This window comes from Merops nubicus, unplaced genomic scaffold, assembly GCF_000691845.1.
Source record: "Merops nubicus isolate BGI_N331 unplaced genomic scaffold, ASM69184v1 scaffold20794, whole genome shotgun sequence".
In the NCBI taxonomy this organism is placed as follows: Eukaryota; Metazoa; Chordata; class Aves; order Coraciiformes; family Meropidae; genus Merops; species Merops nubicus.
Genome location: NW_008606721.1, coordinates 21,806 through 44,187, shown reverse-complemented (window position 1 = coordinate 44,187; position 22,382 = coordinate 21,806). Strand labels below are relative to the sequence as shown.

The following is a 22,382-nucleotide window of genomic DNA, read 5'->3' as shown; positions in this document are numbered from 1 at the left end:
AAAGAGTGTAGCATGAGCCAAGATTAAAGGAACTGCTTCATACACGTGAACACAGGGGAACTGCATTATCAATAAAAGTACTATAAAGCATCTAGGCACCCATTCTTTTTCTTTATCTAAAGTTTGTTATTGCAATAAATAGCTGTTATTGAACGGCTTGCCTTCTATTTCAGGTTTTCTGAACTTTATTTTGGTCAGCTTTCTGTGTTTTCCTAGTAAATGTTAAAAAAAAATGTTATGTTTTGTTACAGGATCATTTTTGCACTCACTAGTTAAATCCAGGCCAACTCTGGATTTAAAAGCCGGATTTATCATCCTTTGGGGAATGAAGAACAACCAGGGGGGGTGGTGGGGGGAAGGACCTGACATCAATTTATTTAAATGTATCAAATATATTTTAATGGTCTAATCTGTATGGTTCCATACTGTAATGACCCTCAACTTTTTCCTACCTCTTCCCTGCTTTTTTTCCCAAATTCAGCCCTGCTCTGAGTTTCACATACCCTCCTACACCAGTATCCCTCCAGCAAATGCATCAGCAAATCATAAGTCGTCAGCAAACCCTAGGCTCAGCCTTTGGACACAGCCCTCCACTCATCCATCCTGCTCCAACTTTTCCTACCCAGAGACCTATCCCTGGCATCCCCAGTGTCCTGAACCCTGTCCAGGTCAGCTCTGGACCTTCCGAGTCCACACAGGTGAGAGACAACAAAAGAAACCTTTGGACCCCATTAATTTAGAAGTGAAATAAATGAAATGACATTGTCTCGATGGCAATTAATCACCACTGTCACCGAGACCCTTCGATAACAGTTTTCTTGCAGCTACAGCATTTGCAGTCCCTTTATTATAAATCACAGGAGTGTATGCATGGTTCCTGATTGGTAGCGTGCTTTTTAGTCCTCATAAATATTTCACTGTGCTGCAGCAGCTTCTCATGCCAAACTGTCTCTCCCAGATCTTACACAGGAGGTTAATAGAGGTGGGGAGTGAGAAAAAGGGGGGAAACACATCAGAACACCACCACTGTAAAGATCAGGAGCTTCACCCCCCAGCCAGGCTGACTGTAACGTACAGAGTTGTGTTCTGCCCTCCTGACACAAGTGTGAGTAACCCAGGCTGTGAGGAGCAGAGGAGCTCAAAGATAGCGCAGAGGTTTGAAGGGTCTCTGTCTCTGATTTGTGCACAGTTGGACTGGGTGAGTTTGAATGAATCATTTCAGTAAACCAAGGTGTTTTCTCAAAAGGTGGGGATGTGTAGCAGTGAATCAGGCCCATAATGTGGAGTTTATCGCAGTTTGTGGTTTGCCTGTTATTAACTAGTGCTGTTTCTTTCCAGATGACCTGGGATAGGTTATTTATCAGTCTGGGAGCTGTTTATCTCCTGGCTAGCTTTTATAAATGTAGAAGCAGAACATGCTGCTGTAAGAAGCATATTGATTTTTTGTGGGGTCCATGCAAGTTCAGGTATCTCTAAAAGATCTCTGGATTCCTACAAGATCCATTTGCAGGCATAGATAACAGTGTTCAGTGTAGCACAGCAAGAAAGATTCTGGCCTGTTTATGTCAGCAGTAGTTTTGCTATTGACTCAGGAGAATCCAGGACTTCATCTAGGATTTTTTGGCTGCCTCACATTAGTGTTAGGTTTTTCTTCCTGTCCACCATTCTAATAGGAAATGCTGTAAAAAGAGCTGAGATCTTGAGTGCAGATGTTAAGTGCAAAACCTTTCCTCCAAGTCTGAAGAAATAAATCTATCTCTTATATTTATTTGAATGAGCACGCAGTGATTTTGCTTTTCACAGTTGTCTTTCTGAAGTCATCATTATGTGGAAAATCAAATTCTTCCTACCCTGGCCTGACAAAAAGAGTGTTGGTTTGTAGTAAGGATGCATGGATACATTCCCTCCCTGCTCCATTACAAGGTTGAGTGATGCAGCTCTTCCATAAGCTAATGCTGTGTAATTGAAGCACAATATAATTGTTTATCCAATGTAATTAACAGTGTAGCTTCTCCAAATAAAGTTGCTCAGCAGATGCTGCGTGTTTTTGTTTGGAGCTATGTATTTATCACAGTCTAATTCTGTCTTCTTTTGGGGAAAATAAAAAAACCAACCCCTGCCTGCAGCAGAATAAACCCACGAGCGAGTCTGCAGTGAGCAGCACTGGAGATCCCATGCACAACAAGCGCTCCAAGATAAAGCCTGACGAGGAGCTCCCCAGCCCGGGAGCAGGAAGTGTGCAGGTATGGCAGTTGGGGGACACCCACAAACCCTTTGTGGTGCTGCCAGAGGGAAGGTCCACCTTGCCTCTAGCACGTGTGTGCAGGTTTCCTGCACTTGAACGACCCTTGGCGACCTCAGCCCACAGCAGCAGGGGTTAAATGTGGGCAGTGAGGGGCTGCTGGGGCACAGGGGCTGCTGCAGAATGAGGGCAGAGAGGGAGGAGAATGGAAAAGCAAACAAGACATTCAGGTCTGCCTCAGCATTGGGCTCCAGTCTCATTTGCTGTACTTTCTATACCAGTTAATGCCACTGGTTTTAGCAGAGCGACTCCCGAGTTACAGTGACTCAGGGGAGACGTGAATCAGAGCCTTGATCTTGTGAGTGAATCCATGAAAGCAAAGCAGATGTCTGTCTAAATCCTTCAGGTTTGAAATGGAAAAATAATCTGAACCAAATGTTTACACTAACATCTGACTTTTACCCTAAGCAAATAACAAGCTGGGGAGAAAGAGGCACCTTGAGGAACTGAAAGCGGAAAGCCAAAAACCAAAATTAAATACTCTCTTCCCCCCCACTCATCCCTTTCATGCACACATGATAAGCCAGAACAGATTAATGAGGAGTCTGAAAATTGCTGGTCTGCTTTTGGAAAGGTTGTAGTGTGCAGAACTGTCAGTGGATTAACAGTGAAAACACAGTTTGGATTACTGGTGATCCAGTTTGTGTCTAACCTTAGTACTAAAGTCAAATTCCAGTTAATTCAACTTTAGTGCCATTTTCACTGGTGGTGCCACTAAGGGCAACAAGGGGCAAGTGCACAAATAACAAGCTACTTATATGTAAGGAAGGGAATATATGGAAGCTAAGCCTTTATGATTTGCTTTTAATGGAAATGGAAGCAGATTTGTTTTATAAATTCCCTGCAGTGAGCACTTCTATAAAATTTTGTAAAAATTTCTGTAAAATGTAAAAATTTGTTTTACTTGTATGGTCTGCAGCTGGCTTCTGGATTACCATGCCTGGTTTGGGCTTCTATGTTCTGTAGAACAGAGTAGCATAGTGAACTAAGAATAAAATAAGCTCCCCACACCCTCATCATCTTTCTTCTAGTGCTGAAGTAATTCACTTTTCTTCCTCCTCAGTTTCAGAATTCCCTCTCTTCTCACCTGTTTTTTTTTTTTCCTCTCTCCAGGAACAACCAGAAGGAATGACCCTGGTAAAAGAGGAAGGGGACAAAGATGAAAGCAAACAGGAGCCTGAAGTGGTCTATGAGACCAACTGCCACTGGGAAGGCTGTTCCCGGGAGTTTGACACGCAGGAGCAGCTCGTGCATGTAAGTTAATGGTATTCAGGAACTGGGTTTTAAAACGACGTGACCTTTTTCATGGGGGTCGGGTTCTCTGACCCTGTGCTGAGTCAAGTTTCTTAGCTAACAGCGCTGCAAACTGGAGAGAGGTTTATGAGTTTCTGAGAATAAAGAAAACTCGGAGCCACAGTGCTTGACCTGTTCAGTCAGCTAAAGCTTAGTGTAAAATTCAATAAAGTCTTCAATAGAGATTGTAATGGCTCTGATCCTGTAAGCCAGCAAACGCTATTTTGAGTTAGAGACTTTGATAGTTATTGAGTAATAGTAAGCTGGACATGAATTATTATTAACCTTTAGCCAAGTTTGATTTTTTCTCCCTAACGTGACCGTAACAGTAGAAATGGGTGAGGGGAATTCTTCCCCTTCCCTAAGGAGGGTTTTGGTATCAATTTACTGTTGGGTATAAACCAGAGGGGGTTCTTTGGCTAAATACCTGCAGACTGAGTCGTTTAAGTCTTTTTAGCAAAAACTAGCCCTATGGTCTTTCATATGATATATCAAATATTAGTCTCATCTGCCTTAGTTTTTTTCTTCTCTACCACCTCTCCAAAATAAATAATTTTTTACTGTTTTTTTTTTTTTTTTTTTGTATAATAAGCTAGAAAATGAACAATCAAAGTCTAGAATATAATCTGGCAAGTACAGTACCACATTTCCATCCTCCTTCGCTAGCAGCACCTCCCTATTTGCCAGCATCACAGAACATATCAAATACTCTGAAAAGAAAGGAATTGCTGGTACAAATTAGAGGGGAACATCTTCAGTGAACAGTCAGTGTGTCAGAATCCTATTTATTATAGAAAATTTATCAATACTTGCCTGGAGATCATGCAAAAACTTTTGCAAAATGTGGCCAGTACTGCTGAAACAGCTTGTTGAAAAATGTACTTTTCCACCCAAAATAAATAACAACCCCCCCACCATATTTTTCCAAAGACTATGGAGAATGGTAAACTGATGCTACAAAGCTGACTTTAGAAAAGCAATACCAGCTTTCACTTGCTGGAGTGTGAGAGCCTTCTGAGTGTTGCAGTTATTCATCAGGATGTATTTTCATGGTTTTGTTATGATTAGGTAATAGTAGTATCAATAAGTACAATAATAATAAACTAAAGACAATCCAAAACGAAAATAGTGGCAAAAATGTGACATTTTTAAAGAATTCTTTGGGCACGTTTTGCACAAATAATTTTGTAACACTTTAATAGGCCAAAATTAAATGTGAGGAGGGACTCTTGCTGTCACAATATCTTTTTGGGAATGGATGGCTGCTGCAAAGGGTTGGACACATTTAAAAGGTCAAGTGTCCTTCTTGCAGTTGATTCTGTGCAGACAGACCAACTGACAGCATGTGGGGCTCTGCACAGGCACGGCCTTTATATCTCCTAATAACTGTAAGGCTGAAGCTTTATGATGCCTGGCAAACCTTTCTTAATATTCACAAATAATCCCAGTGCTGATGATAAGTAATTTACATGAAAATATAGGAAATAAAAGAGAAATTCAGAATAAAGGTGCCCTTGGTAATGAAAAAAAAGCAAGAAGATTTTTTGACGTTTCAGACATAAAATTTAATTGAATTCCACTGTGCCTGTTAGCTAATAGCTAATGTTTTGTAGTTTAAGGTGAATTAAATTGACAGTGTGGTTGTTTGGTTGGTTTGCTTTTTCTTTAAAATGCATTTGTTGTTTCTGGTGTTGCTTTTTTTTTAATAGTGAATCTGACTGTATTATAAGGATCAACAGCTAAAATCCTCTGGAAAAAAAAATGTGTTCCTTGTGTTTCTGCACAATGGCAACATCTGAAATGAGTTTCCCTAGACATAAAATAGGGATATAAAAATATTTCTATGATACAAGGAGGGTTTTTTGGCAGGGCTTCAGATCCAGATATGTTATGATGGCATTAAGATTGTGAGGTGCAAGTCCAGCTTCAGTACCCTAAGACAGTAAAATCATCATTGCAGCCATCACATTCAAGAGCACAAGTGACTCTGTAAGAGTCTGCGTGGCTCAGTGATGGGGCCCAGCTTTGTCATTTCTTTTGCTGCCCCGACAGAGCCCTGCTGTGGGGACTTGAGTGAGTTATTTCTGTCCAGAATTGCAAAGAGCTTTAGCCATCTAACTCTATTTGAAAGTCTGACTCTTCATCCCGGCCTGTCTCTGCCACACTTTGTCTGCCCTTGATTGCTGCAGCCCTCTGATGTACACCTGCAGGAACTTGGAAATGAGGTCCAAGTCTAGGCAGGGCTTCACAGGAGGGCAGTTCTGGTTTTGCTTAGGTGTGTGACTCCAGCAGATAGTGTTCAGTCCTTGAGAAGCAGTTCAGTCCTTGAAAATCTCCCCACTGAGCTGGCTTATGTATGCTTCCTACCCAGGTACAGGTGGCTAAATCTGAGTAGATACACTTTGCCATAGCTGTGCTTGCCTCAGTGTCTGCAGTGGGTGAGTTCCTGACTTGGTGTGTGCATCTGAACTAGGCACAGACAGATTATGTGTCTCAGTGGCGTGAGGACACCCTTTACTCAGTAATATTTGCACTGCAGTAGCAGCTGGATCGAGCCCAGCGTCCCGTGGGGCTAAACACTGCTCAGATGCAGGAGGAGGGGTGGCTCTGGTATGGGTGTCAGACTTTCACCCTGCAGCTCCGTGGCCATGCACATCAGCCAGTTGGATGCTGTGTGGAGGTACCTGAACCAGCTTGTGTACGGGTAGGACTGTAGCTAGGATCACACTATTAACCTTCAGCTCTCACAGCAGGACCCTGCCACGTTGCCTCTCCTGGCTTGGAGTAGTATGCTGGACTGCCATCTGAGACATGAAAAAAACAGAGATAATCATCTTCTTTTGTTGATGCTACTGTGGGGTGGTAATTATCAAGGCAGGGGCAACTGGCATAGGTAAAGGCAATAAAGGCTTAAATTGCCCTAGCAAGACTCATCCAGATAACATCTTCTGGCTTCCCTATATTTCCTGACATTCAGAAAGGATGATTAGCATGGGCAGGGAGCTACAGTCACATGTTTAGAAGTTGGGTGGATGTGATACAACGTCATACACGTGTGATACTGCACCATATTGTGTACACACACCTACTTAACCATACTATGGGTAGTCAAATGAACTATATCATGAAGCCAGGAGTGAGCTATGTAGACAGTCAGAAGGGTCTGCAAGAAAGCCCTTCCCCACCACCCACTTCATTGAGTACATTGTAGGTAGCATATATTCAGTAGAAAGGAAAATGCGTTTGTATATTTGATTTGGAAGCAGAGTATTCTTTCACTCTTTAAACCAGTTCCCTGGGCTTTGGAAGTTCAGCTGGGAAGAGGAAATTTATACAGAGTTTCAGAAAAAAGACCTAAGAAGCATTCTCGTAAATCCTGATCAGACTAAATTTTTGGGATCTACATGGGCTAGCAGTAAGTCTTTTAATGAATGCAAGGTTTGTTTGTTTTTTTTTTTCCCCAGGGGAATAAAGCTACTGTTTGTAGCCATACATCATAAAATAAAAGACTCTACAATGTCCAATGACACAGAACAGACTGTTATCCAAGCCTTGCATCCCAAAGCACTGGAATTTTAGAGGAGCTGCAGTGTTTAGGGAATAGATGAAGTATGTTTCTAGCTGTTTGCTTTGTTCCCTGAAGGGTTAGGAACCTCAGTGTGAATTCTGGTCACGCCAGGTTGAGCAGAGCTCAGGAGAGCCTTTCCACAGTGCACAGAGTTCACATTATAGATGTCACTGCTCCCATCATGTGTAGGGTGTACACACAAACATGTATGCATGTGCTTCAAAAGAGGTAAATATGAATTTGTGTATATTCTGGTCTTTCTGTCACATGAGGATAGCTGCATTATCTTTTGGGGAGTTACAGGACACAATTTACTTTGAAGTCTATTGTAGGTGAGCAGATTCTAGCAGTATCTGCATTACAAAGTGGTGTATGATGTAGCATGTATGAAATGGTAAACACAAACATAAACTGTCTGAGTATGTGGCACAGCTTTAGAGCAGAAATTGCAGTCTTGGGCAGAATAGTCTGCATTTGATAGCATTTTTCTGCATTACTTTCTATAGCAAAATCCTGCTATTATTAGTGTAAAATGTGGGCACTAGTGAAAGTGTGCTTAGGTCCCAAGAGACAATGTTTTCTGACTGAATTTATGAACAGAACCTGGGCTGCTATGAATAAATAGCTGAAAAGCTACATAAAAGAATCATTACTGACCCACCTAGAAGAGTTAGACACCAAAATGGTTCTGGTGCAGCAGCTCTTATTTTCAAGTGATACATGCCACTTAGAATTCAACGTGGTTAAATTTTCATGATACATACACCAAAAGGCAAGGTGTTAAACCATTCAGATGCTCTGCCTTATTTATAGCACCTATCCATCCTTCCCCCCCTCCCCTTCTCTTACAGTTAATAGAAAGATTCATGATTCTTCATGGTTGTCTATCTAGCGTCTGACAGGACCGACTGCCCTGCTAAAGCAAGTCACTATCTATAATTGATATCCTTCTATGGAATAGGGTGCCGGCTGCAATTGAAGGGTTTTGCTGAAAGCTCTTAAATCCTGACAAGTTCTGCCCTTGTTCTGGTTCAGTCGCTGAGCTGCACTGCTGGGATCCCAGGGTTCTTTGAAGCTGGTGCAGAAGGGGTGCGTGCGTTGCACGTTAGCAGATCACAAAGTTGGAGGGCCCTGGCAGAGGCAGCACCACGCTCACCTGGCAGGTAGTTTTATTTACAGTGCATTGCACTCCTGGAAGGATGGCTTACACCACTCTTTGAACATGTGTGTTACAGATTTCTTTCTTTTCCTTTTTCTTAAAAAAAAAAAGTCATATTTATTTTAAAGCCTCAGTTTGCTGCTGGGGTCTTTATCATTCAGCTGTTTAATTAATTTCTCTGCCCAGCGAGATATTATAATTGGGCTTAGCTGAGCTCAAGTTTGTTTTAAATATGTGATAAATGCACTCAAGCGCCCAGAAGCTAATAAGATATTGTATATTTTTATGAGTCTGCTTTTTGTTGCAGTTTGTCTTTTTTTTCCCCCAGAAATCAGTTGAAGAATAAAATACTGCAAAAGGATTAGACACTAAAGATAAAAGTTTGTTTAAGAAAATTATCCTTCAAGGAAATGACTGAAGTTATTGTTAAATATTAATACAATGGCAATCAGAAAAATGCAGTGCTGCCTATTTCTCTTCCCCCTTGCTGTGTAGCCTTGATGATAATTATTTTTTATTCAAAAACATGCTTGAAGAACTGTAGAGCTATTTTTTGTTAGTGTTTTCTCCTTAATTGTACAGCAATAAAATTCTCTTATTGCTGTAACGTTTGATTAGATGAGATCAAAAAGCCCCAAACTGACAGCAGTGGCTTCCATTCAGGATTTCAGTAGCTGATGTGCCCCTCAGAACACTTAAGAACTGTGCATCTGAGTGGGAGGCAAGGAGAACACCACTCTCTGAAGGACTGCACCTCTTTGGAGCAGGTCATTTTGGATGTCCAGAAGTATAGATACTCAGAGTCTGAAAGTCCCACTTCCTCTGCTACCATGCTGCCTTTGGCCTGTGGCTTCTTCCTCAGCTCCTCCCCTGTAGGAGAGTGGTAGGTGAGGACTGGGAAGAGCTTCACCTTTCTTCTCCAAAAAAAATGTCCAGCTGCAATTGGAGAATAAGACATGAGAGCAGTTCCCCTTAGTAACAGCTTTGTGGCAGAGCTGTGAGTGACCCCGAGTCCCACTTTGCCCACGGCTTGCAGGAGGAGAAGCTGCCCTGGGAGCAGACAGCCCCGAGCTGCCAGAGGTGCTACTCCTAGGCACTGCTCCTGAAAGGGGCAGCTACACACAGCTGCCCCCAAAGGCAGATTGTCTTCTGTGTGTGCACTCCCAGCTGTGTGAAGCAAGTCCCTTCACAATCCCAAAGGGGTGTAATTCCACAGCTCAGTTTGCATGTATGTCCAAATACATGCAAGGGTTTATTTTAATTTTTAATTCTTCTTTGCAGAGACAGATTTCAGTGCATTTTCAGTTTTCTTTGGCTCTAATGCAGTAACACAGAGAGGCTGGAGTCCCTTCACAGGCTCATTGTGCGTGGCAGTGACAGCTACTGCCCTGAAAGGTTCAGAAATGTTTCCTTTAAATTGAAAAGAGTAAGGAATAGATAAGAACATGAAATCCATTATAGTCATCATTTTTTTCCTGACAAAAGGAGAATGTTTTACATGCAACAGCAAAGGGGTTTTTGTTGGAGGTTTTATTCTATTTTGTCTTACTCCATTTTTTACTCACTGGGGTTTGGACCCTAATCCATATTTGGAGAAGCAGTGCTGTGGGCAAAAGAAATTATTCCTCAAGTGAGACAACCCCGGGCTTGGGCAGAAGGTTGGGACAATGTGGAGAAGGCAGGGACTTGTTTCAGAGGCAAGCAAGTGCCATAGAAAGTTTTTTTTCCAGTTTGTGCAACCTTTCAGTATATTTGACCTTTGTAGCTGTGAAAGAACAAGGGGAAGGGGAGAGAAGGAGTAGAAATTATAGCAAATAATCAGGAGAAACATGAGTCCAGAAGTTTTTAGATTTTAAAATCTCTTTCTCACTGCCTGTTTAAAGACTGAGATATAATTAAGGCACCACCTTATTGTGGTTATACTGTGATTATAGGCTGCTGGACCCATAGTTTGAACTGTGCCAGAATGGTAGCATTGTTTATAAGCCAGCAGGTCATTACATGGCACAGGAAAGCTAGTAAGAAGATCTGTGTCCCTAAGTGCATGTTCATTCTCAGTTTCTGTATGGGTGCCTAACACAGAGTTATTTAAATGAAGCAAGTCTTTAAACCCCCATCAAAGGTAACCATGTAAGTGCTGTTGGGTTTTAAGGTTAAGTACCCACAGATGGACCTCACTGCTGTTCTGTAGCCTCCGGAGCCCTCAGGGTCTGGCACAGCCCCTGTTTGCCTTCCCAGCACAGCCACCGTGATGCTCTCTGCCTTCCAGCAGTGTTAGAAGTCAGCACTGCTGCCTCCTGAAGAGATCTGATGCACTCTGGGGTCCACCCAAAGGCCAGCTGTGCTTTGGCTGAGGTCCTCTTCAGCACCCCACCACACGAGCACGTCAGCAGTTCCCTACCTAGAATCTGGCTCTTGATGAATCACAGAGGAGAAGGGGGAAAAAAAACCAAAGTGGGGATTTCTTTTTTTTTTTTGATAGAGAAAGGTTTACAAAAAAATAAATCCACCCTAATCTGTGAAGTATTAAGAGGGGATTTAGAGAGAGAAATGTAATCATTTTTAAATTTTAATTCCTCTGTAATTAGCATTTCTTTTCTAGCATTAGGAAAACTTGTTGGTCTGCAGCTGCTGTGGCTGCTGTTCATATAAGTTGCCAAAGTCGTTGTCTTTGAGTTGGTGTCACTGAAAGGAGTTGCTAACTATGACATGTCATTTAAATAGCCCTTCATTTTCACTGCTGTGGGTAGGGATGAGCAGAGCTCCTCCTGTGTGTGCCCCAAGCAGTTACTCCAGCCATTCAGATCGAGCACCTAACAAGTGGGCACTTGAGTGGAAGGGCTGTGCATGGCAGGGAGCAGGGTCTGGCCTCAGTCTGCACTTGTGATCACAAAGCACTGTTTAGGCTGCTTGGGGATATATATACTTATTTGAAGTGTTTCTTTTGCCTGAGAGTTCAGCTAGTGAACTCTTCCAGGTTAGTCATAGGTGACCGCTAGTTTTGGGGATAAGTGTAGGATAAGAAGTTGCCAGCCAAGTCCCAACTGAGTTAGCTCTTTGACTCCTGTCTCTTGTTGGTATATAATGGAGAAGAGAGACAAGGGAATTTTTTTTTTACTGCCTCTGAGCTGCAGGGAAGGTTGGGCTTGTGCATCGACTCCAAGTACCTTTCAGTCCTGACTAGGAGGCCAGGACAGAGCAAATATCCCTGGACAGAGCTGTGGCTTCTGTGCAGCTTTTTCCTTCCTTGCTACTTCTAAGTGATTTGGTGTTATGTAGCCTGTGTTATTACAGTGACCCAGAGAAAGATCTGCTTCAAACCTTCTGGAGTCCCCTGTTTAGTGTGATGTGTCTGCACTGCTTTTGTCATCTCCCCATGAATGGGATTGTGTCCCTGGTGCAGCCTGTCTTCCTATCTTTGTCACAGGTGCCACGTTCTCACTCATAGCTGCTCATATTCTGCCCAGAAGGTTTGCCCATTAAAACCCAGTGCCTGGGCTAGCACAAACCTGCATGCTGGCCCTGCTGCTGCATGTGCTGTGCTTTCTCTCAGACAGCAGCAGCCCATCAGTGTGCACAAGCTGAGGCAGGGACAGGCAGGCTGAGTACAGGCATGAGTGCAGCTTCTGCATTTGTTCTTGGGAGGCCTGGGCTGCATGGATTCATTTTTGCAGGATCTTTTTGTTTATGTAACCTCTTAATAGAAAGGAGGTGGAAAAAAGGTAGATGAGCCTTTTATCATGGTGAAGCAATACAGTGTTTCCCAGTGCTTAAACTTTTGTGTGAGCGTGACTTTTCTTCAAGGTGTCGGGTGCCTAATCTATAAAATGAATGGGTGGTGGTTTTGTCAGGAGTGGGTCCTCTGGTGGCTTGCACTATAGGTATGAGGTCTCCCTATACCATTCTTACGTGTATCGCAGGGCTGAGATGCTGCAGTTCTCCCAGAGATAAAGTAGTCAAGCTGAAAATGAAACAAAGCTCTAACTGTATCCCTCCTTGTGTTTAGCAGAGATAAACTACAGTGGAGTCTCAGTGCTGCTCCGTTTGGCTTCTGGCAGCAGCTTTAATTGGTAAAATGCAGATTTTTTTTTTTGATCAAGAGAGGATTATTCTTGTTATCAGTCTGGAGCATCTTATTTCAAGATGAAAAGGCTTCGCTGAATTACAGATGCCAACATTTTTACAAAGCACTTTGGCGATTGACATCTCAAAGAGAAAGTATGATTTATTAGCCTATAATGGCTAACACTGAGCACTGGGCTAGGTCCCACTGATTTGTGAAATTGCTTAATATGAATTGCCTTTTTGTGTGATTCAAGCCTCAGGTTTTTCAAATAAACTTAGAATATGTAGTCTATGAAACATTACGTACCTGGGAAGGGAGAAGGGTAATGGGGCTGTGTAGCTAAAATAGAAAGGCAAAGGAAGAAAGGGAGAAAAAAAGAAAGAAAGAAAGAGAGGGTTAGAAGAAATAGAAGGAAAAAGAAGGAAAGAAAGAAAGAAAGAAAGAAAGAAAGAAAGAAAGAAAGAAAGAAAGAAAGAAAGAAAGAAAGAAAGAAAGACAGACCTACTTCTAAATCCATCTTGATAGTGCTTTTTTACAGTAGTTTGGTTGATATGTTGGCAGGGTAGAGATTAATAACAAGCCTTGTCGCTATCAGTAGCTGCTTGTCGATTCTCTGTAACAGGGCTGTCTGTTCAGCATGGAAATTATTGATTAAATAAAAATTGCTATTAGATTGTGATGTGATCCATAATCACAAACAATGGTGGACATTCCTCTTTCAGATCCCAAGCCATGCATCAAGTTTTTCCTTGCAGTAATTTATATTGTGCTGACACTCGCACCCATTAGGCTTTTATCCTCTCCTACATGTGTCAAGAAAGCACTAAAAGAAAGAACAGCAGCAGCACAGCAGCAGGTAGGCACTCACTAAATTTTCAGAGGAAAGCACAACACAGCTATGTCCATCCTTTGCTTCTATTTAGCACATTCCCCCAGCAGTGATTTCTGCCAGGTAAGGGCACCCCCCTTGAGTTCGGGGATCTTTTTCAGACAGGACAAGAGCTTGCTCCACAGGTATTTGTACCTAAAATGCTCACTGTCCCTCTTCCCCATCCCACTGTAGGAAGAATACTCACTGTCCTTTTTTCCTTCTGTTATTCCCTTAGCACTGGTTTTATTTATGCTCCTTGTTTAAGGCGTGCCCGTGGGTGGGCCCCCCATGTCAGGACAGTGGAAGCGGGATGCATCCAGAGAGATCCAGTGTGGTTTGGGTGGGAGGGGATGTTAGCATTCTGGAGTGTAAAGGACAAGTGGCTTTCCTGTATTTATTTAGCTCTGATGCTTCCATATTTGAGGAATCCAGAATTGGAGCACTTCAGTTAAAACTGGATCACTATAGGCTGAGTTAATTAAAAAGATAGTATCACACTCTTCACAGCACATGTGAGCACGGTACCAACCTTCTTCCTTCTGTGAGAGCCTTTGTCTAAAGCTAAAGGAAACTTAGTCAAAATGTTTTTCAGTCTGTTCACTTACAGGCATTACACCCACACAGTTTCTCTGTCCCTTTGTCTCAGAAGACCTCAGTCTATATCTATCTATCTATATATGTCAAAACTGGCCATCTGTCAGCCTGTCTGCTAGCTCTGGACTGTGCACTGTAGATTGCTTTGCCAGTTACTAGCACTAGGCAGGATTACTACAGGAGTTTAGTACCCCTGGAGAAGAGCTGAGAATATAGAAGTGTAGTATACACTATGGGCATGCAGAGATTTTTTCTTTTTTTTTGATTAGTGTAATTTTTCTTAAAGTCAGTAAAATAAAGGCTTTATCCTTTAAACTGCTAGAAGTGCTAATTGTTGTACCATGTGAGTTTCTGTGTCTTGCTACCACTAAGATAGTTTTTGTTTATCTTTCTTGTGCCTAAACTTTTTCTAATACTACTACAGATAACCAAGAAAACCCTACCTGCAGTATTTGACTGTTTACCACATCACACTCATCTTAAAAGAGTGTTTAACAGTGAGCTTGGCTTACTTCATTATGCAGGGCAAATAAGTTTTCAGGCTTGGCTGCTGTCATTTAAATCAAGAGACCACTTCATTTTGCAAAGCTGGAGCACGTGCCTTACACACCTCCCTCCAGTGCAGCCACTTTCTCTGTGTGGATCAGAGCCAAGGGATTACCAGCCAGGAAATTAATTGCCAAGGGGATTCCGACACTTACGGTTAGTAAAAAAAGCCAGAACAAAGAAGTGTGGTTTGTGTCACATTCTGGAGGCGCCAGCTTCCAGCTTTGATAGTTTTTGGATGAGAGGGAGTTACAGAGATACAGGACTGCCCTTTGGTTTACTCCTGCAGGCTTCTGAGGTTGACTGCCAGCACAAGTCTATCACATTCAGGTGGTCACAACAATATATAAGAGAAGAGGTGAATCTCTGAGGTAAACTAGAATAATTGGGATTGGTTTCCAGTTACCAGAAGCACCTGTAAGTTCCCTGCTAGTCAGTTAAAGTTAATGCATGGAACATAGGGGAGAAAAAGAAATGGACCTTGGCTCTCTTCTAAGTGTTAGGTAATACCCCCATGTTCTATTAAGAGGCCCTGCACAGTTTTTATTCCAGCAGCTCCAACATATGTGTAGTCTAGCTACAACCTAGGACTATCTATAGTATATATGAGAAAATAGAAAATGCTTTCCCATGGCAGTAGGAAGATGAAAGAAGGTATCTCTGCTGTCACTCACTGGAGCAGCTAGTGACTGACTCCTAACACGTGACAGAGAGCTTTGCTAGGATGTGACAGGGTTGACCAAGCCTGGCACGGATGTGAAAGGTAAGTTCTACATGCACGTCCAGTGCAAAAAAGCCAAGAGGGGTCTCAGAGGAGCAATAAACTGTTGCATGTGCAGAAGCTCAGAAATTAGAAATATTTAGAAATATTTCTTAGAGATATTGGTAAGAAAGCACATAAAAAAATTAAAAAGTCTTACTGATTGACTTACACAGGAAGATCCTGCTGAGGGATCTTTTCTTTCATTTTAAGTGGATTGGTGTTAGCTATGCTGCAATCATTAACAGAGTACTAAAAGCAAAAGAAAATGCATGGGTTTAGAGAACCAGATCCAAGGTTGAACTAAAGTAAGTGCTGATTTTTTAGCAAGCCCTGTCTACATGCTTAGTGTTAGTGGCCATATGTTCGGTACGCTCTGAAGAGCAGGTCCCGTTTAACTGACTGACATTTACTTTGCTATTTTGCCCCATTGGGAGCATAAGATTTCAGTAAAAAAAGGCAATGATTTAACTTTTTTGTAAGGGATCAAGTATTTTGCTAATCCTTCTGCACAGATAGATGACCCATTGTACCAATCTGGGAGTTTGGAAGACTTTAAAATCTTGTTAAAATGGTACATTTTAGCTTTTCCTTATTCTATCTTGCCTATAGCCTTTCAGAGATTTATAAGTTGCCTCATGGGATTAAGCAGTTTGTCTCTGCTAATATAAAATGATATAAAGCTGCTGGAATATATGGTTGCATTTTAATTCAAAGAGCCTGTTGGTACTAACCTGCTTGCAATGTATCTCCAAACTGAAAGGCAGTGTAAATTTTAACAGGTTTTTGTTATTAAAGCCATACAGTTTTTATAAAACAGCTCTGGCTTTATATATTCGTTCGGTGCACCAGTTGTTGGGATATTTTGCTGAGTACTTTTTTACTTCCATTTTTTTTCTACTCTAGGCATCTTTACTGTTGAGCATTTATTTCTTGGCTCCAGCAGTCTGGGCTCTGCTGTGGAATGTAAAGATTAGAAAACTTCCTGTTTTTTTTTTTTTTTTCTTGTGAACACACCCTATTTTAAAGGAAAATATTATTACTTTGAGCATGGTTTGAACCCAGAGCTCAGTAACTGGCTATAAGAGCTGCTAAAGCCCTACTCCTGCAGAGAGCTCAGTGCATGTGGACCCAGTCAAATTTAACAGGCTCCAGGCTGCCATAGGAGCCCATGCAAGCAGAGCACCTCATAGAACCTGCATCTGCACATCTCAGCTAGGATTTATCAAAGCCAAACAATAATGGAGGGAGAATAGTTAATTTTGGGTTTAATATACATGGAAGGTCTGATTTCCATTGAAGTCAAGTGAGTCATGGTGGCAGGAATTAGGCCTATAGATTTTTGTATTCTGCAGCAATATGAGAAAACATCCAAAGTATTCAGTTCTTCTGCCTTGTGTGTGCTTCTTACCAAATCAAGGTGGTGTTTTCATTCTTCATACTGTTTGCAAATATGATTAAATACCATATTGACTCTTCATGATCACTTCCTTCTGAAGTGTGCTGGCCGGAGTCCTCTATGGTCCTTTTTTGCCAGTGAGAAAGATCTAGAGATAGAATGTATGCTTTTAACTAACATCTGTAGCAGTACTTAGAGCTGGGCTGCTCATGTTTTGTTGGAACTTTTTTGAAGGTAAGGTGTGTTTTTCACGTATGTTTTTGTTAGAGATTGTACCCAGCTGTACGTGAGTTCAGGTCTGTAAAGAAGTCAGCCAGCCTTTGCTCGTGTTGGGTACTGCCTGTGAGGGAGTTTTAATGGGTTTTAACTTGGTTTTCCTGGAAATTCTGTAGCAGTTGCATGTAAAATCAATTTTTATCCCTAAATGCAAAGATCATGAAGCAGAAAATTTTGAAGTTGAGCCTCAGGTGGTTTTTCCTCCTTCTATGTTCAGTCACTCCTAGAAAGTACCGGACTGCATTTTCTAAGCAACATTCACTGGTAATCTCAGACCTAGTGAGGGGCAGATGTTTGATTTCAGGCTGGTCTTTACCCTCTTCCCCATCCAGCTGTAGGAAACACTCTGCCCTTGTTTGTGTACTACTGCTTTGACTAGAATGAGAGAGGAATGCATGACAGATTTGTGGGGAATGTGGAGCTCTTTGCAATGAGGATCTCATCTCTTGTGAGCTTATGGCAGGAGCAAGCATTGCACCTCCTTGCAGTCATGCCATAGAGCTTTTTCCTGAAGGCAGGAGTCCTTCCTGCATCTCAAGCTGTAGCACTCCTGCCTGTAGTCAGCTCTCAGAAAACCTGTGGGGAGAGCTTTCCTGTGTGTGTGACAGAGAAAAAAGGAAAGAAAACAGATAGAATAGGCGGAAGATCATCAGTGCAGGGCTTGGGTGTAGGATTTGGGAGAAGACAACCTTCAGTTGCCATTGCATCATCAAGGCCAACTTCACAGTTCATCACTTAGTCAGCAGTGGGTCTTAATGGCCTTTGTTCAGTCTCTTCTCCTGGCCCTGACCTAGTGAGACAAATTTTAATTCTTCATCACTGGTGAACACTTCACCTGGCTTCTTTCTCCCTCTGCGCCTCGTGCTAGTCTGTCTTGGGCCTCTTGGTTTAGGCTGCAGGCACCAAGAACCTAGTCATCCTCACAGTAACCCTGTTGCATCTTTCCCTGCTTCAGCTGTTCTCAGGAGAGCAGGGCATATCCTGGGAGGGCAGAGACATAACCTAAGCATCTCCATCTGAGAACTGTCGACTTGGAGCATCTGGTTCATTGTTTCCTCTTTCTGTTCCTTTGCTTCTCTGCTGCAGCTCCCTCACACAGCTGCAGTTAGCCCTGTCCTTGGGCAGGTCACAGATTCAGGTGGTCAAAGAGGTAGGTGGAGCCTTTTTCTTTTTTTTGGTAACATCACGAAACATGGAAACTGTGATACGTTGCCTGAACTAAGGCAAATGCAATACAGAGAATCGATGCTGGAGGAACAAGCAAGGCCCGGTTATCACAGCAGCACACACTGAAAAATTATTTCCATACATTTGTTGAAAAAAGAGTAAAGCAAGATGGAATTCCTGTAACATGCCAGCTTCACCCTTTAACCTCCCAGCTAGTTATACATGAATGCAACCTTCCAGAAAGGAATGGCACCTGATTTTAGACAGAGTTACAGAAAAGAACATCAGAGAAGAAACAAAGCTGAGAGTTACCAAAGCATCTTTCCTACCACTGTAAAAGTGGAATGATTAATGTCCACAACATTTATGCTGTTCTTCTGGCAGAAACTCATTTATTAACTTCTCAGGTGTAGGAAATAAAAGGCAATTTCTGCTCGTTGCTTTATGGCTGCATGCTCTTCCACAGGAAATCAAGGGAGAGCTGTGTAACGTTGCCCTGGATGGAGCTCCACTTCTGCAAACAGACTTAACTGTACTCTATACATGAACATACGTCTATTAAATGAAACAAGAACAAGATGTGATCTTATTGGGAAAGAATCCCCGCAATATCCCATAAGTTCCATTCCCGCCACAGAATACCCCAGAGCCTACCAAAAAGTTGTCCAAAACCTGGAAACGCAGATACAGGCTGAGGGGATCAGTGCCCAGCCTGGTGAGCAAGCTGGGTTTGCCCTCTTGGTGTTATATCACATCCACACTACTACATAACTACGATGTGAGGGATTAAAAGAAGGTCACGCTGTATTATGAACCACTGTCTTTATTTTTAGGATTAGATAACTTTTTTCTTTTTTTTTCCCCCCCATGGATTCTCTTTATGTCCTAAGGGCAGATCCTTTCTCTTGGGTCAGGAATGTAATAAGGCAGGTTTTCCTCTCTCCAGGATATTGTGTCTGTCTCACTGTGTTTAAATTGCCACAGAAAGCTCTTCTGAGCAAAATACAGTATTTTCTTTGTACAAGAGCCAATGGTTGACGTATCCTTGGGGACTGCTCTGTCTTTAGCATTTAAACATACATGTTGGCTATGTTTAACCTATTGATAGGCAATGAAGACAACTACAGAATTTATTGCAAGAGAACAAAAGGAGAAGCGGAAAGAAAACATCCTTTTTTAAACTTGGGGATTGAGAACTTTTATTGCTGTTGTTAGTGCAGAGAGATGGGGAAAAAAAATAACCAGACCTGTATTTTCAGCTGAAACAGGGAGGTGAGAAGAAAACAGTCCTGCTGGGCTATGTCCTTTGAATTGGCATATTACTGCTTATTGCTAATGCAGTTTTACATTCAGAGAACAGGATTTCTCCAAGCCTAGACATAAAAAAATAATTTGATTTGCTATGGCTTGATTAAATGGCATTTGGGGCAAAAAGATGACTCTTGCTCAGGATTATAGTAAACTCCATAAAATGTAAATGTTCATTAATTATGATTAGTTTGACTGCTCTCAGTCTTTCTGCATTCCTCGCTTCCAAATTTGTATGCCCCATGAGACAAGACCAGTCTTTTTCTGTGTGTTTCACTGACCCCAGATCTTTAATACATTTTCAAATCTAACTCTCAAACTGGTCTTCTCCCAGTGGCAACTGTGCTGGCCCCAGACAGCTGTTGACCCCACCTGTGTGTTACCACATCTGTGAGGTTCACTCTGTCTGCCCTTCGCATGGGAATGCTCCCTCTGATGCTGGAGTCCAACCAGCCAGATTAACCCAGGCCCTTCAGGCCCAGGCAGGTGAACAAGCAGTTCATGAGCTATTGAGGCAGTGAGATTGGCAGTACAGCAACATCTTGCTAAGAAAAGGTGATGAGCTGTTACGGGGCAGAACCATGCAGTGTCTCAGCACAGCCAGAACATGATGTGATCCCCCTCACCTGCCACTTTCCTCCTTTCCTACTGTTTCTGTCCTGTCTTCCAGCCATCGGTTTCCATGCTGCCCTTCCGTGCCTGTCATCACTGTCCATCTACTTCTGTAGACTGTCTCATTTATAAAGCATGGACATAGAATTCTTATATTAAGTTTGTGAAATAGTGGAAGTTATATTTACTATTAACCACATACTTCAATCCTTTTTGAAATAACCATCCTTCTGACTAAAACTTTATTTAGTGATTGGATTTTTCTTAATGAGTAAAAGTTCTTGAGTCACATTGGAGTTAGTTAGAAACATTTGTAGTACAATTTTTTTACAATTTGGATAATATTGTTAATACTTTCACATTTAACCCCTAAATATCTGATTACTATAATGTGGCATGGCCCTAGTCCTCATTTAGATTTATGGTCATGACCAAACCTAGGAGGAACAGGGGCTTCATTTGTTACTAGTGGAAAACTTTGAGAATTAAGTACTGAGATGGAATGCCAAGATCAGACACTGGGAGGTGAGGAGTGCAGCGTGCAGACAGAGCAGTTAGTGCATTCGTTATACACAGAGGAAATGGCCGTGCAGTGATTTTAAGATCCAGCTGATTTCAACTGTGGATATTCCATTTCAGCAACGGTGTCAAGACTGTCGAGGCGCTGACCTGCCTTGGGCCAGATCAGCAGATTGTTGTGTTGCTAATCAGCGTCAGCAGAGATCTGTCACAACAGCATTTCTTAAATCTTCCATAAAGTATGCAAGACAGCCGCAAGAAATTGAACAGAATAACAATAAATGCATCCAAAGGCGAGGAAACAGGAGTGGAGATAGTGATCTGAGCCTCTCCACAGGCCTGTGCCTACGCAGGAGAGCAGAGTTCTTCTTGTGTAGCTACAGCTTCGAGTTGACTTTAGGAGCTGCAGCCAGCTTAAGCATTTATGCCACCATAAAGGTTTAAAGCAGCTTAAGTGCTTCTTCCGTCTCAGGAACTAAAAATGGCTTAAGTACTTATGCCACCCTAAGGACACGAGGTCAAAAGCATACTCTTGACTTGTGCAGCAGGGTGGAGACAGGAGTCTCTTGTGGTTGTTTAGTCTGGTTGTGCCTGCAAATGTTCTTCAGTAGGCAAAGGGCAGACGGGATCCATACCTATTTTCCAGCAGATAGGAGGAAATGAAAATACCTGCATTGTTCCGACAGAGTCACAGAGGTTAGAGAGACACTCAATGGCAGTGATTGGAATGTGTCCGAAAAGTCTTGTGGGGATTTCACTCCATGGAGATGCACGTTCTTTTTTTTCCTCCACACAGTGGGATTTCTATTGTCACAGGATATTTCCTGCCTCATCAGGACCTCCTTTATATCCTGACTTCTTTACAAAGCTTTTGTCTGTCCATCTTGCTGTGGATCATGGAGTTAATCTTCATTGAGATGTTAATGAGATGGTAGGGAGGCCTGCCTGATGTCATCTCTTAGTTGCCTGACTACCTAAAATGGTAGCGAGGCACGGTGATGAGCCATGGACTGCATCCCTGGGGAGCAGGCAAGCATGGGTTCTTGCTTAAGTGCTGTCCTGTCACTTTTCTGCATACTGATACGCCTTTTACAATCGCTTGGGTATCTCAGGAAGCTGTAGGGGTCAAGAACCTCGTAAGTACACACACCACTCATGAACAAGTGACTACTTCTAGGGGAATCAGGGATGTAAACACTTCTTTCCTGGGCCTTAGGTCTCTGCCTCTCCTGTGGCCTTAGGAGAAGGTGCCATTTCCCAAGGTTTGTTGTTAGGAGGAGTACATTCACAAAATGTGAGGTACTTGGATGCTTTGGTAATGGTCTCAAGTCCAAAGCAAAGGGGAGGTCTATGCTTAAACCCAAGCAAGGACAGGGAATTTTGAAGCACTTGGTCATCCTAGAGAAGACCAGAAGGAACCAGCTTATTTAATCCACCAAATGCAGGCAGAGAGGAGAGTGTTGTCAGCTAGTTGGGGTGGAGGGGGGAGGGAAATACACACCAGCAGAGCTGTTTAAGCTGAGGATGGTGTTGGCACAAGAACAAATGAATATAAATTGGCTGTGAATAAATCGAAGCTAGAAATTAGTTGCTAACCAGCAGAGGAGTGAGTTCCTAGAAGAGCCTTCCACTGAGAGCAGAGGGAGCAGATCACCAACGCACTCAGGAGACGCAGCTTGCTCCATTTGTGACCAGGATTGTGTGTAGCAGGGCTTGCCCTGGGAGGGATGTGCCTTGTGACCAGGAACCTGCCTTCTGTTTCTAGCCCTATGTGGGCTTAAGGACAGAGCTACATCCCCTGTGCAAAACACATAAAGGAGAGCGTTCCCTGCAGACGCACAGGTCAGGGACAGCTCATCCCCTCCCAAGGGAGGCTCGGGGGTGGGCAGTCTGTTCCTGCTGGACACAGCCTCTGCCCTTTCCCTCTCTGCAGCCCGTGGGC

At 42.6% G+C, this 22,382-nt stretch overlaps 1 protein-coding gene across 1 annotated transcript in view; it reads left to right on the top strand.

Annotated features, from left to right (window-relative positions):
* The window catches only part of LOC103772420 (transcriptional activator GLI3-like), a 187,193-nt gene that overhangs the window by 150,417 nt on the left and 14,394 nt on the right, over window positions 1–22,382 (top strand). The window contains 3 exon segments of the mRNA XM_008939750.1: window positions 482–698; window positions 2,127–2,243; window positions 3,416–3,556. Of these exon segments, the coding sequence (XP_008937998.1) occupies window positions 482–698; window positions 2,127–2,243; window positions 3,416–3,556 (475 nt within the window).